Source organism: Schistocerca nitens, chromosome 2, assembly GCF_023898315.1.
Source record: "Schistocerca nitens isolate TAMUIC-IGC-003100 chromosome 2, iqSchNite1.1, whole genome shotgun sequence".
NCBI lineage: Eukaryota > Metazoa > Arthropoda > Insecta > Orthoptera > Acrididae > Schistocerca > Schistocerca nitens.
Window position 1 is genome coordinate 727,869,145 of NC_064615.1, and position 16,511 is coordinate 727,885,655.

At 39.2% G+C, this 16,511-nt stretch overlaps 1 protein-coding gene across 9 annotated transcripts in view; it reads left to right on the forward strand.

Moving 5' to 3' along the window:
* Positions 1 to 16,511, forward strand: part of LOC126236927 (zinc finger CCCH domain-containing protein 13-like) — a 264,568-nt gene that overhangs the window by 125,103 nt on the left and 122,954 nt on the right. For all 9 annotated transcript variants that reach the window (XM_049946596.1, XM_049946597.1, XM_049946598.1 and 6 more), the window contains exons 8-9: positions 3,731 to 3,975; positions 12,308 to 13,759. In XM_049946596.1, coding sequence (XP_049802553.1) covers positions 3,731 to 3,975; positions 12,308 to 13,759 — 1,697 coding nt within the window. The remainder of the gene's footprint in view (positions 1 to 3,730; positions 3,976 to 12,307; positions 13,760 to 16,511) is intronic.

Sequence of the window (16,511 nt, forward strand, 5' to 3'; positions counted from 1 at the left end):
TAAACAAAAATATAATTTACATCAAATGTGAGTACTACAGTCACTCAAATTCTTTCTTTAAGACCATGTTACCTCTCTCTCTCTCTCTCTCTCTCTCTCTCTCACACACACACACACACACACACACGCACGCACACACGCAATTATTGTCTGATAGAGAAGTCAAAAGAGAGTAAAAACTTTTCACAGGGGAGGGAGTACAAGTAATTCAAAACTAGATCTTATTAGTGAATTTTAGTTTTGTGCAAGATGTAATGTATTTTGACTTATGATGTAGTTTTATGAAGCTAAAGAGTGTCATGCATAACACACGAGGGTCACTCCAAAAGAAATGCACACTATTTTTTTTAAATCCATCTTTTATTCTACACGTTTGAAAGTTTTACAGTCTGTAGATACATCCTTTAGGAACAATATTTTCATTTCTCCACATAATTTCCATCCCTCTCAACTGCCTTACGCCATCTTGGAACCAGCGCCTGTATTCCCACACGGTAAAATTCTGGACCAACCTGTTGCAGACACTGTTTGGCAGCGTGCACAAGGGAGTCATCATCTTCAAACCTTGTTCCACGTAGAGAGTCTTTCAGTTTCCGAAAGAGTTGATAGTCACATGGAGCCAGGTCAGGACTGTAAGGCGGGTGTTTCAGTGTTGTCCATCTGAGTTTTGTGATCGCTTCCATGGTTTTTTGACTGACATGTGGCTGTGCATAGTCGTGCAACAGCAAAACATCTTGCTTTTACTGATGTGGTCGAACACAACTCAATCGAGCTTGAAGTTTCTTCAGTGTCAACACATATGTATCAGAATTTATGGTGGTTCCACTTGGCATGATGTCCACAAGCAAGAGTCCTTCGGATTCGAAAAACACCGTAGCCATAACTTTTCCAGCAGAAGGTGTGGTTTTGATTTTTTTTTTCTTGGGTGAATTTGCATGATGCCACTCCATTGATTGCCTCTTTGTCTCTAGTGAAAAATGATGGAGCCATGTTTCATCACCTGTCACAATTCTTCCAAGAAATTCATCTCCACCATTCTTGTAGTGTTCCAAAAGTTCGCTGCATACCATTTTTCTTGTTTCTTTGTGAGCCAACTGTTAACATCCTGGGAACCCACCTGGCACAAAGCTTTTTTAACGCCAACACTTTCAGTATTCTGCAAACACTTCCTTCCCCTATCCCAACATAAGGTGACAATTCATTCACTGTGATGCGTCTGTCAGCAGTCACCAATTTGTTAACTCTCTGCACATTGTCTGGAGTGTGTGCAGTATGAGGCCTGCCGCTGCGAGGACAATCCTCAATATTGCCGTGCCTGCTTTCATCACGTAACCTGCTTGCCCACTGACTAACTGTACTGAGATCGACATCAGCATCTCCATACATCTTTTTCAACCTCTTGTGGATGTTTTCCACTGTCTCGTTTTCACAGCACAGGAATTCTATGACAGCACGTTGCTTCTGACAAATGTCAAGTGTAGCAGCCATCTTGAAGACATGCTGTGACGGCGCCACTCACGGGAACAGGTTGAACTAAGTCTGACAACAAACAAGAAGGATGTATCTACACACTGTAAAACTTTCATACATGCTGAATGAAAACAGTATTTTTACAAAAATAATGTGCATTTCTTCTGGAGTGATTCTCGTATTTCTGAGTAAATCAACAATTACTGACGTGTTTGTTCTAAGTCATTGTTGGTAAGTGTACAATCACGATGTAAACATAGTCTTATGAAGTCGTTTGATGGGTGTAATAATTGTTGTAAGTATGTTCCGTACATTTTCCCCCTTCAACACTAGTGTATATTGTCATAATTTGTATTGAATTACCACAATTTTTTAGTGTGTCTATTAGTAAACATAACATTGACAAAAGTTCAATACAGAAAGTTAGCTTTAGGAAACCAGTAGATTTTATTCCATATTTCTCTCTTGTTCTAATACAAACCATTTTCTTGGGTGCCGTAGCCTCAGTTCTGAAAGTCCACTTGTAATCCATGTAGGATAACAGATCTAGAAATTAAAAAGAAGCACTGAGGTTAACTTAAATTGTTTGCTCACTGTTAAGAAAAGCAATTGCACCAGCCACTATGCAGCCCTGTCTGTGAATGCTGTTTGTGGGCTTGGTATGAGTTGCTGCTCAAAGCATTCTGATTAGTGCCAAATGATTGGAAGCTGCTGTGAGTGGATGTGTTATGCGAACTATGAAGAGTTGCATACCAGAGGCACCAAAGGGAACTTGAATTTTATTGTCTCCTGTGGATCTGTCTTCTCTCCAGGAAAGACATAATACTACTCGTTGTCTTGATTCAGTGATATGAGTTTATGGTAGGTCTAGGGGGGCTGTGCAGAGGAGGCAGGGATAAGGGTGGCAGGGAAAGGGAGAACTTGTTACTGCACCCATACCTCTTACCAATAGTTTTCAGGTATGATCTCTCACTGAAATTGAGCCAATGCAACACATTTCACTTAGCTAACAAACCCAGCGTTGCCCAGATATTCACGTTGGCCAATTTTCTATTAGAAACAGAAACAAACAAGAACTTTGTTTGTAGTATAATATTAAAAAAAATTTCATGTCCATTTATTCGTGAAAATGCCTTTGAAATTATGAAACAGCTGTACAAAGAAATATGCATAATGTACGAATATAGAAATACAGTCTCTATGGCAATGCATCTTCACAGCTCTGTAGACGGTTATTGTTTTCGTGTACAGCCATTGATACTTCACTATTGAAAACAGTCAAAAGTGGTGCCAGGTGTCAGTGATTTCGTTAACTTGACTCAACTGTAAGAGTGTTGTAGTAGTAAAGGATAAATGTATTAAAACTTCATGCATGATGCAGCATTTTTCATGCATCTCAGAGTTTCTGACATCATCTCTCTTGAACTGTGAGTCATACAATGATGTATTTGTGTAGGTACATTCAGTGGCATACGTGGATACTGTCTGCAAAATGTGTTGCAAATGGACATAGTAACAATGAAGTAATAAATTTTGAATTCATGTGAAATGTGGCAGTTTTTCATGCATCTCAGTATTTATGAGTTCATAATTCCTGAACTGCATCTGGTAGTATGATATAATTGTGTAGGCACAATTAGTGGCATATGTGGATACTGTCAGCGAAATTTGTTGTTGTGAATAGAGTTAGTAACACGGAAGTAATAAATTTAAATGTGCAAAGTACAAAGTCCAGCTAGCACAAGTAAGAAATTACAAGTTCAGAAAAGTACATAAAGAAGAAGTGGTATCAGACCTCTAAGAGGAACTTAAAATATTAGAAGACTAGTTGACCTACTAGAAGACTCTTAGTAGGAGCCTTGAAGAAATGTTGACTTCTAGCCTGTTGTGACATAGTCATCAGCCAAGAAGCATTTATGGGCGTTGATAATGACTAGTCAGTCACAGCGTGTTTTCCCATTAAAAAAATTACAAGAGTGTTTTACAGATATAAACTTCATTGTTACCCAACAGGAAGGGAATTCTTCTTATTTGTGGAACTATGATGCTGTGACCCCACTCTATTTTATAAATGATGCTCTGATAACAGTAGGGGTTTTAATTTCATGATGTGAGCTGTGTTGCGATTAACAGTATTTTCTTAATGCAGCATAGATTTAAGCCATGCAGTTACTGTACAAATATTCTTTTTTTAAAGCATTACTCATTTTGATGAGAACAGAAATAAATTTTAAAACTGAAATCACCTCATTCTATTCAGGAAAGACTATGACAGAATCCGAGACAAAGAAGTTGATCGCAAAAAAGATGACAGGCGACTGGAGATTCCAAAAGAGCGGACAGTAAGCAGTCTAGAGCGTACAACTGTAAGGACAACCAAGGATGATGTTACTAATTCATGTGGAAGACGTGATGACATCCGTAAACGAGATCCGCCACCACCACCACCACCGATTTTGGGACCACTTGATAAACCTGCTTCAGAACGTGATTTTAGTGTTAAAGGTAAGTTAATAATTTTTGTGTTCATTACATTTCAGGTATGCTGACTTACACTAAATCAATTATTATGTACATTATTACTTTAAATTTTTAAAGATTATGTAATTTTTGTTGTAAATGTTCTATTCATTTGGCACCAATAATGTTTCCTATTCTTGTCTTATCTGAAATTACCATTTTATCCACTACACATTTTTTTTATGCACAAGGTGTTGCTCCTCAGCTGCAAGATACAATTTCTGTGGTGTTTCTAATCATAATTTCAGTTTTGTTTCTTTGATGTATTGGTGGTGTTAGCCTGAAGTAGATGAGTCATTGGGTATTTCATCTGATATTTAGTGGAAACAGGAAAAGTCATTTTGAATCTTATTAGAAACAAAATTAGCCTGAATTATAATTTTTTGCATGCATTTGTAGAGGGAGCTGAAATTTGTCGGGAGTAATATTGAGTTGAAAGATATTTAAAGATGGTGACAGCAAAAAAGAGAGAGAGAGAGAGAGAGAGAAAATAACCTCTGTTCTAGCGGTGACAGAATGGCTGCTGTGCTGCACTGACTTCACAGCTGAATCTTACTGCCATGATGAAACAATCATATCTTTGTAAATAAATCTGCAGGGTGGAAGAGTCATTCTGGAAATGAATCCTAGACTGTGGCAAAGACATTCTCTGCAAGATCCAGTCTTTCATGATAACTGGTCCAGCAGAGTATGTGGAAGACCCTCTGAGTCATTGGAATATGTAGTAAGAAAGAAATACTGACAGATGAACACAGTAAGGAACAAATGCATTGCACCCAAAAGACAATGAAATGGCTTCAAGTTCCAAGTTTTAATGTATAAGGAAGTTTAGCAACAGTGAAGGAGTCATTATGGCACACATTGTTGCTTGCTATCATTTTGTAGGTGGCTGTGTACAGGATTTGCTTTTGAACATGTAGTTCTTATTTAAAAATCCCTCAGTGATAGATCAATGCTTTTATAAGTTAATATTTTGAGCTATGTTCAAAGATACAGAAAATTTGAATAATTGTGTCCATGACAATGTTGGTTGAGCTCAGTTGCAGTGTATTAAATTACTCTCAGTAAATTAAATTTAGTTTTATTTTCCAAAAGTATCATTTATTGCTACTGTGTGTGTAAGATTTGCCGAAGTAAAGAACTGCAGAAGAAGAGTACACTTTGGAATCAACCATTACCATCCATATGATTTGTAGTTTCATATAAGTCAGCACTTTTTTATACTGCAGTTATTCAGTAACTCATTATGTTCAGTCTCACAAACGAGACACTGGTTTTCGCACTACTGTTATCTTGTCCTGCAATATTTCTCCATTCAGTGCGTTCTGAATGCCAATGAAAATTATTTGCATCACTTTTTTAAACTGTTTGGAGATGATATGTGACATTCTAATGCACAGTATACATGGATTATGGTTATTGGCATAAATTACTGAAAGCTTGTATTCTTATTGTAGTAAATTTTATACATGTTAAGTACAAAGGCAGAAAAACAAATAAGGTGGTATATCAGGTAGAGGACAAGTTATTTCGACCAAATGCAGAAGAACAAAGTACCACAAAGAGTACAGTAGGAAATGGGATTGTTCTGAGTTTGGTGACAGTTATTTTACACTCTTATAGTATCAATCCTCCACAGCAAAAGGAGTATAATGAAAAAGATGGGAGAAGCTATACGAAGTAAATACACTAGAAGTTAAGTAACCGGAGATTGGAAATGTAAGTCAAATAAGATTTGATAGAGAGCATTCTGTGAAGAACTTTACTTAAGAAATAATTAGATGGAGAATGGCTGTTTAAGTACGATGGTTATAACTTTGGCACATGAGAATGTAAGTAATATCTTTCAAAAACAGTCAAAGAACAAAAATTGAGCAAAAAATTAGAGATATACTCAAGAAAGGATGTGACCATTTTTAGTGGATATAAATAAAGGTTCAGCAGAAGTAGCAATATCCTGGAGGTATGAGTCTTCGTTCATAAGAAAAGAGAATGGGGAAAAACAGGAAGAAATTACAGAGGTTAATGGCCTGACAACGCAGAGGAGGAAATGCCATATAGTGCCACTCCCACTGAAGTGATATGATGTGACACAACATGTTGCTATAATGGTCCCATGATGCATATCCATGCAACACTCCTATTCCCACTGGAGTGATAACAGCAAAGCATGCATTATAATTTCTCACAGTGTGATAAAGGATGCTATTCCCACACTCGTTAATGAGCAAGTAGTTATAATGGCATTGATTCCTTTGCCTCACATAAATTAAACCACATTTTGCCTTGGACAAGTAGGTTATTAGAAATAGTGATACTTACAGCTATAAAAATAAAACATTAAAGAAACCACATTCAGTAATTACTGCTCTAAAACAGATTGCTAGACAATGTGAGGAAGTGACTTCTGAAATTTTCCCGGCGTATTTCTTCTTCTAATAATTTCCGGATATGCAGCCGGATCCCGTCGACATTCTGCCACGATATTTCGGCCCAGAGACGTCCGGCCATCATCAGGTGAGTACACAACTACTGAAGAGCCCAGGTGCAGTCGCGGTATTTATGCCGAGTCTCGCGCATGCGAAATGTACTGGCATCCTACAGCGCATGCGTCAGGTGTTGACATGCGCAGCATAGCCGAGTTGTACGTGCTGCCCTCGATGGTGAAAATAAAGGTTCATCTAGTCATTGAGTATCGAATGACACTGTCGATTCCACTGTGATTGTATAATTTTAATAACAGGATTCCAATTTTTATCCAGCTGAAAGCCGTTGTCACGATTTATAAGATTATTGGCAAGACGTATTTCCACTGATTCCTTGATTACGGAATCCCAAAAACCGGAAACCGGGGCTAAAATTTTTGTTCCATTGTATTCCATGGATTGTCCCAATAAAATACAGTGCTCTGCTACTGCCGATTTTGACGGTTGCCGTAATCAAGGAATCAGTGGAAATACGTCTTGCCAATAATCTTATAAATCGTGACAACAGCTTTCAGCTGGATAAAAATTGGAATCCTGTTATTAAAATTATACAATCACAGTGGAATCGACAGTGTCATTCGATACTCAATGACTAGATGAACCTTTATTTTCACCATTGAGGGGCAGCACGTACAACTCGGCTATGCTGCGCATGTCAACACCTGACGCATGCGCTGTAGGATGCCAGTACATTTCGCATGCGCGAGACTCGGCATAAATACTGCGACTGCACCTGGGCTCTTCAGTAGTTGTGTACTCACCTGATGATGGCCGGACGTCTCTGGGCCGAAATATCGTGGCAGAATGTCGACGGGATCCGGCTGCATACCCGGAAATTATTGGAAGAAAAAATGTGAGGAAGAGTCATCAGTAGAAGATTAGTTTGGTTTATTATGTTTCAGAAGAATTTACAGATCCAACTACCAATAGTAACAAGCAAGATGGAAAAATGAAATTAACAAAATTGTGCATGGAAAGAGAAATGCACATGTCAGCTCATATTCTGCCTTCTGTAAGACCTTAGATTTTGCTGTCCTGCCAAGGAACTTAAATACCAGTGTCATGAAATAATTAGCCATTGCATCCCCATTTCTTACTGCTGATGCATATCTTCTTTTTCCGTCCAATTTCTTTGACAGATTCAAACACTTTTGCAGTAAATTTGTCTTCAAGTTGGTAACACCTAGAACACAGTATGCTTTAATTACATCAACAGAAAAAACCAATTTCACGTTTGTTGCTCGCCGGAATATACTCCATTTCTTTGACAACATGTTATCAAAAACAGTTACAGAAAGTTTCCTGAATGAAATTATTAGCACAGAAAACAAAAATTGACACAGACTGTACATTAACTGAGGTGACAAATATCATGGGGTAACAATATGCACATATATTGCTGGTGGTAGTATCACATACACAAGATATAGAAGAGCAGTGTATTGGCAGAGCTGTCATTTGTTCTCAGGTGGTTCATGTGAAAAGTTCAACGACATGATTATGGGCACATGATGGGAATTAATACATTTTGAATGCAGAATGGTAGTTGGAGCTAGACACATGGGAAATACCATTTCAGAAATCATTAGGGAATTCAATATTCCAAGATCCACAGTGTCAAGAGTGTAATTGAGAATACCAAATTTCAAGCATTGCATCTCAACACAGACAACACAGTGGCCAACGGCCTTCACTTAACTACCGAGAGCAGCGGCAGTTGCTCAGAGTCGACAATGCTAACAGACACCCAACACTTTGTAAAATAACTGCAGACATCACTGTGCAGGGCATTTGACAAATGTATCCTTCAGGACAGTGTGACGAAATTTGGCGTTACTGGGCTATGGCAGCAGATGACTGACATGAGTGCCTTTGCTAACAGCACAGTGCCTGCAGCACCTCTCCTGGGCTTGTGACCATATCAGTTAGACCCAAGATGACATGAAAACAGTGGCCTGCTCAGATGAATCCTAATTTCAGTTTGAAAGAGCTTATGGTAGGGTTTGAGTGTGACGCAGACCCCATGAAGCCGTGGACCCGAGACATCAACGAGGCATTGTTTGAGCAGATGATGGCTCCTTATAGTGTGGGCTCTGTTTACATGGAATGGACAGGGTCCTCTGGCCCAACTGAACCGACTGAGATCATTTTTAGCCATTCACGGACTTCACGTGCCCAAACAGTGATGGAATTTTTATGAATGACAATGTGCCATGACATCGGGCCACAATTTTTTGTGATTGAGTTGAAGAACATTCTGGACAGTTCGATCAGACGGTTTGGCCACTCATTTCGCCTGAAATGATCCCCTCAAACATTTTTAGGACATAATCGAGGGGTCAGTTCTTGCACAAAATCCTGCTCCGGGAACACTTTCACAATTATGGATGGCTATAGTGGCAGCATGACTCAGTATTTCTGTAGAGGACTTCCAGTGACTTGTTGAGTCCATTCCACATAGAGTTGCTGCAACATGCTGCACAAAAGGAGGTCCATTGCGATATTAGGTGGTGTCCAATGACTTTTGTCACCGCAGTGTATAGATAACTCTGTCACTGGGTGAAAATAACTCTTAATGCAATGTTAACTTAAAATGTGATTTTTAGCTGACTCATTAAGGGGCTCCGGAAAGGCTCAAAATCATGAAAAGTTCAATTTTTACTTTTTTGCGTTTTCTGAATCTGCAGACTATTACCTTTTAATAGATATATAATTTATTCAATTCCGAAGACTACAACTATTTTTAAATTTTTTTTGAAATGTGTTCTACATGGGCGTGACCCACTGTGGCGCTGTTAAACTGCTGTCAAATGGTGTTATTATTAACGTCCGTGTTCATCAGGTACATTTTAGTGATGTGAGATAAAGTATGTGTTGTGGCTAACCTGTGATGGTTCAATATATATCGCTGGTGTGATTGTCGATTGTTTCATGTTTATTTACTCTGTCGTTATCTCAAAAATATTCGTAATTAATTCTGTTTCTTGAGTCTCTGTTTTGTTGAAGTATAATAATGAGTAAAAGTAAAGTTATTAGAAATCATCTGAAGGCTTTTAAGAAAAGGAGAAATGTTGGAAAGCCAAAGGTATGTGTTATTACTGTAAACAATAAAGACGATAACCAAGTGAGTGAACCTAACCTCTCAAGTACACCTGCCCATAGCAGTCAAAGTGGGAAAGAAAATACTTCACAGAAGAAGCTTGGTTCAATGAGTGAAAACTATGAATGTTTTGTGGGCGAATCGGATGTGAATGAAATATTTGATATGTCGGTTCTCAAAGGAATTTTTTCAAACTGTGTAAGATGTATTCATTGTAGTGAAGTTGGTCTGGAACTCTCCATAATAAAGCACGTAGGACTTGCTAGTGAAATACAACTGAAATGTGATAAGTGTTCATACATGACCACCTTTTGGAACAGTGTTGCAGTAACTGCAACTGAAGAAAATGGTAGCAAAATCTACCAACACAACATTAGATTTGTTTATTCCTTGCATTCAGTTGGTAAGGGTGCTACTGCAGGTGCAATTTTCTGTGGCATCATGAATCTTCCAAATCCCCCAACCAAGTTTACGACCTATAATAAATTAATAGGGTCTAAAGTAGAAGATGTCTGTATAGAATCTATGAAGAACGCTGTGGAAGAGGCAGTAATAGAAAATAATGGTAACAGAGATTTGACTGCAGCGTTCGATGGTACCTGGCATAAACGGGGACACACATCTCTTCATGGTGTAGTATCTGCCACCAGTATGTATACAGGGAAAGTTTTAGATGTAGCAGTAATATCAAAGTATTGTAGATGTCCACAAAAATATAAAGGGACACATGAAAATAATTGCAAAGCCAACTATAGTGGCAGTAGTGGAGGAATGGAAGTGGCTGGTGTTGCCAGTATATTCCAGCGTTCTGAGGCGTGTGATAAAGTGCGATATGTTAATTACCTTGGTGACAGTGATTCTAAAAGTTTCAAACATGTTCAAGGACTGAAGCCCTATGGTGATGTTGTAGTGCAGAAATTTGAGTGTATTGGACCCGTACAGAAGCGAATGGGAACAAGACTTCGGTGACTGAAAGCTTCGTACAAAAAACAAAAACTCAGTGATGGTAAAGGGTTGGATGGGAAGGGAAGGTTAATTGACAGTGTAATTGACAAAATACAGAACTATTATGGAATGGCTATTAGGCAAAATACACAAAGTGTCGACGAAATGAAGAAGCCTGTTTGGGCTCTTTTTTATCATACTACTTCAACCGATGAAAATCCCCAACATAGCTTGTGTCCCAAAGAAGAAGACAGTTGGTGTAAATATAACAAAGGATTGCTAACTGGTGAAGTGTACACTCATAAGCATAGTCTGCCTCATGCAATAATGGAGGTGATAAAACCTATTTTCAGAGACTTAGCAGCACCTGAACTGTTGAAAAAGTGTATTCACGGAAAAACTCAAAACCCCAATGAAAGTGTAAATAGTGTTATATGGTCAAGAATCCCCAAGACTGTATTTGTTGGAATAGAAACACTTCACTTTGGTGTGTATGATGCTGTTGCGACTTTCAATGATGGCAACATTGTAAGGTGCAAGGTATTTAGAAATATGGGAATGAAGATAGGTTCTAACATGGTACGAGCGATGCTTGCTTTAGACAAGGAACGCCTTCGGGCTGCAGACAGGGCTGTAAAGAGTCTAGAAATACAAGCAAGAGTAAACAGGAGGAGGAACAAGAGGAAGCTGGAGGAGGAGTTTGCAGAGGATGAAAATAATCCATCCTATGGACCTGGAATGCACTAAAAAGTTAATCCAATCTTTGTCGCTCGATTCCCAAAACTTTTATTTTCTCATACTAATTACATGTTTTCTAAGGATCTTCCAAACATATTTGTTTCAAACTTTCAGTAAATGTTACACAGTACCTTCTGCATAATTTAACACAGCCTTTTTCCAAAAAACTGTATATTTTTGAATATATAAATAAAAAATTGCAAAAAAAATGTTGTGAATTTTCATTACAATTGAAAAAAAAATCATCTTTAATAACTGAACTAAAATTTTGTAAAATCCCTGTGTTAAGTTGTAGCCCATATTCCAATAAATAATCTGTAAAAAGTTCAACTTCCTACCTCAAATACTTTGTGAGGAAAGATGTAATTTATAAGCGTTATTTTAACATTGCAAGTATAGGGCGTTCCGGAGCCCCTTAACAACTTACAAAACAGAAATTTGAGCCATAGTTCCATAGTGTGGCTATAGTGTCACATCAAATATGGTGCAGCATAGCTCATTGCTGCCAAAAATCAGAATATGTATGGAGATACATGTTAGTGTTGTATCACTGCTCTCCGAGTGTGAACCAGTTCAATCGCTTCAGCTACTTTTCTAAGTACTCCACCAGTGTGGATTGCTTCTGAATTGTATCTCAAATTGCGCTTTTTGTCATTTTACATACCATATTGCCTATGATGTTGCAATTGATACAATCCTTTTTTTATAATGTGAAATAATCTGTGTAAGCAAATTCTAACTCTGTGCTGCGTCGCTTGACCATTCCATAGGGCAATTAAATTTAGATATATGCAGCATGAAATTAGGAAAGCTATTGAACTTGCCAAATATGCAATTATAAACATTATTGCCATGTTATTGCCTGATTTTAGAGACTTCTGTTTAGAAATGCTAAAGGTCAACTAGTGTTTGTAAGAAAATTTTGTATTGAGTCCAGTCTAATGTACATTAATATAAATTTCTCTACAGTAAAATCAACAATTTTGGAGAAATAACATATCTGTTTGTATGATCCCATTTGTAATTACATTTCTGCTTTTCTTTTCAGGTCGAGAGCATGATAATGAAAGGGACAGGATTCGCGTTAGAGATACACGTGATTCAAGAGACTTGAGGGATCGTGACAATAAGGACACCAGTCGTGATGGTAGTGATCTCAGAATTGGTCGTGATCGTGACAGAGATTCAAGAAAGGACCGTGATGAAACTGTCAGAGACCATGACCGTGATAGAGATCGTGAAAGGGAGAGGGATCGTGAACGTGATAGAGAGCGTGACCGTGAGCGAGAAAGGCGAGATCGTGAAAGAGAAAAGGAACGTGACAAAGGTCTCAATAAAGCACGTGAATATGAGCGTGAATTACCATCGCTGTTGTCATTAGCAACACAGCATCCTAATCTTGGAGGGCTTGGTGCAAAAGCAACAACATTACTGAGTGCTAATTTGGAAAGTAGTAAGGGTCTAGACAAAGGCATCAGTGGCCTAGGAGGAGGCCTCGGAAGTCTTGGATTGGACCGAAGTGGTCTGGATAGAGGGGGCCTGGATAGAGGGGGCCTGGATAGGACAGTTCTAGACAGAACTGGTTTGGATAGGAGTGGAGTAGATAGAGGTATATTAGATAGAGGTGGTTTAGATAGAGGTGGTTTAGATAGAGGTGGATTAGATAGGAATGGCTCAGAAAGAGGTGGCTTAGACAGAAGTGGCCTTGATCGAGATAGGGAGAGGGATAGAGATCGTGAGAGGGACAGGGATCGTGACCGTAATTCTCTTCGTGGTTCTGATAGAGATAAGGACCGGGACAGGGACAGGGAAAGGGATAGAGATAGGGATAGGGATAGAGACAGGGACAGAGATAGGGACAGGGATAGAGACAGAGACCGAGAAAGGGATAGAGATCGAGACCGAGATCGAGATCGTGACAAGGACAGAGAACGTGATCGTGATAGGGAGAGAGACAGGGACCGAGATCGAGATCGTGACAGAGACAAGGACCGAGATCGTGAAAGAGATCGTGACAGAGATCGTGATCGGGGATCAGACAGAGAACGCGATAGAGATCGTGATCGTGAAAGAGATCGTGATAGGGGTTCAGATCGAGCTCTGGCACGTATTGCTGCTGAGAGAGGACTCTCTCGTGGTTCTGACAGTAGAAGTGAACGAGATCGGGATCGGGATCGTGTTGTGGAGCGTGACCGTGACCGCGACCGTGATCGTGACAGGGATCGGGATCGGGATCGAGATCGGGACAGAGACCGAGACAGAGATAGAGATCGGGACCGTACTTTTGACAGGTCTGCTGATAGGGACAGAGTTAGCAGCTTTGATAGAGGGGACCACGATAGAGGTGGTGTTGGATTTGAACGTGCAGGGCTCATTGACACTCGAGATAGTCTTGTTGAAAGAGATTATTCACTACCAGCACGTGGTCGTGATGCAGATAACAGACGACAGGTTTCTGCTGATGATAAGGGCTATGATAGTCCTTTTGATAATCGAAGAGGTTAGTATGATCTTAAAGCCTTGCAGTAGCTTTTGTGATTTTAAAGCACCTTGTAATGTTTTCATTTACCTTTGTGTTTATTTACTAAAATCAGTATTAGCAACGTTAAGAAAGAAGATTAATGCTTGTTGTTCAGAAACATCAGATTCCAACACAGTGTTCACTTACACAATGTCTCTTCTCTCTGGCATTGCAGTATGTTCTGTGCAACTAGCAGTATGGCCTGCAAATTGATCAGCTGATTGTTGATAATGTAATCTGCTCCTTGTCTGCAACCCCCATCATCCTTCCCACTTTGGTTTGTCTTAGAAGGTTTGACCAGCTGTATTATTCAACAAATCCTCAACATCTCAGTTGCTGCAGCACATTGCATTAGATATTGTCATCTCTGCTATGTTGTACCCCTTATGCTATGGCTTTCCTCCAATAGTGGCCGGGTTTGATCTTCTCTTGTAATAAGACTCCTTCTCCATCTTGAGGTCTTTGTCATGATGGGTGTCCTCTTACCTCATGGTCATTTCTTGGTAGTGAAGGATATTTAATCTTTTTTGAGAGCCTTTCGTCTTTTAGATTCAGGACTGGAGAGAATGATTGTCAGTTTACCAACACTTAGGTAATGGAACAATTTCAATACCATAGCAGACTCTCCATTTTGGACAAGAAATCATGAGTTTATTGCTGCTTCTATCCCTATTAAATTGATCCACAAGCTCTGTTTGTCTATATGGGAGCTTCCAATTACTGAGTATTTATTTTCTACAGTGGCCATCACATATAGAATGGCTCCTCATATTCTCTTAGTGGTGCTACAGAACACGTATACCTCACTACCTGCTTTGTGTAAATTAATCTTCTTCCATCATATCTCTAGGATTTTCATTGTCTGTTTCTGGTCAGTACCATCTATATTTCTTACTGCCTCCACCATGTTTAAATTTGTTAGTTCACAATGTTCGATTGTATCATCCACTTTGAGAATGATTTGCGTATTCGAATAAAAGGCAATGTAAGGTTGTCAGGCTGCAATGTAGGGTGGCTGCAAAGTCGTCGTTGAATGTTGACTTGTCTATTAACAGTGACTGAAATTTAATCTTGAGAAAATAACATCTTTCTTCCTTGGCTGACTTGCAACTCTTTTTTTGCATTCTTGGTACAGTATGTATCTTGAAATATATGATTTTAGGTTTTGTTTTTATGGGACTGTAAGCTTTCCTGAGTCTTACTTATACCGGTTGTTTCGAAATCCCATTAACTGTGTATCATGTTGTCAGATATCTTTTTAAGATCACTTTGAATAAAATGGATCGGTATGCATTCATTAGTGGTGCCTATTCTCTTCCCAGTGAGTATATGGCAAAAAATTGTTGGTAGAAGAACAAATATAATAAAACTGAAAATTTAATTGAATAATGGGAAGTCCAGGTTGAAATACCAACAATATTATAAATAAGATAGATTGCTACTCACTGTAACATTGAGTTGCAACCAGCACAACAAAAAGACTATTACGCACTGAGCTTTCTGTCAAAGCCTTCTTCAGAAAGGAAAACACACACACACACACACACACACACACACACACACACACACACACACAAAATCACACAAGCAAGCACACCTCATGCATACATCACCACTAACTCTGGCCAGAATGCGACTGTGTCATGCTGAGCAGAAGCAGCAATCTGAAGTGAGTTGGGGAAGGAGGAGGAAAGTAATTGCAGCCTTGGAGAGCTTACAGGAACTAGATGGTGACAGGACAAGGCTGCCAGGAACAGCATCGGGAGGCTGTGGGGGAGGGAGGGAAATTGAGAGTGGGAAGTGGGATGCGGGGAGTGGGAAATGGGAAAGGAGAGGAGCAGAGAAGGGGAGAAACTTGGGGGGGGGCTGAGAGTGGCACACAGTGAGACTGAGGAGACATGAATTGGGAGGAGGTAATAGTACAGAAGGAATGGAAACTGTTGAGTGGAGGGTGTGGGGACAGTAGGTTACTGTTGGTTGAGGCCTGGATGATTTCAGGAGTGGAGAATGTGTTTTAAGGGTAATTCCCATCTGCACATTTCAGAAAAGCTGCCAGACTGTGGCCAAGATCCAAGTGTTGTGCCAGTCTGCAACTCAGCATGAGGTTTTGATTGGTCACTTGAAAGAATCTTCCAGTAGTAATAGATCCCACTAAGTGTTTCAGTAGGAAGGTCTTCCAGCACTTCTCATGGATTCGCTAGCCTTAATTCCTCACTGTAGCACAAGTTGTTAGATTGTTGTTTGATGAGTGACTTCATTAGAACATTCAAAGGCTGTAATTGTTACTTGAGTGTTATTCTATCACTGTATCATGTTGAAGTGGACCCTTCTTCATGCAGAGGATGAACTGAGGGCTGATTCAGTGGTTGCTACTGCAAAAGTTATGTTTTCAGTGACATTCAGTTCTTAGGTCTCTATAATCTAGTGGTTGATGAAACATGATTGGCTTCCTGTATTCAGAATAGCAAGTGTCAGTTTACTGATTGGTCCTAATAATCTCACGTGGGCGGTCTGTAAATATATAAAGTGAAAGCTGTTGTCACAAATGGATACTTGATGTTCACCTTTACATTTTGTTTGGATGCCTTTTTCGTTGCAAAACATGCTCTTTATTATGGCCACATGTAAAGCGTAGCAAACATTGATTAGTTTTCTTTAGTTTGTCCAGCCTGGCTTTTAATCTTTTTGTTTCTTTCCCTTGAACTTGCTATACATGTAGAACAAGTGTCAC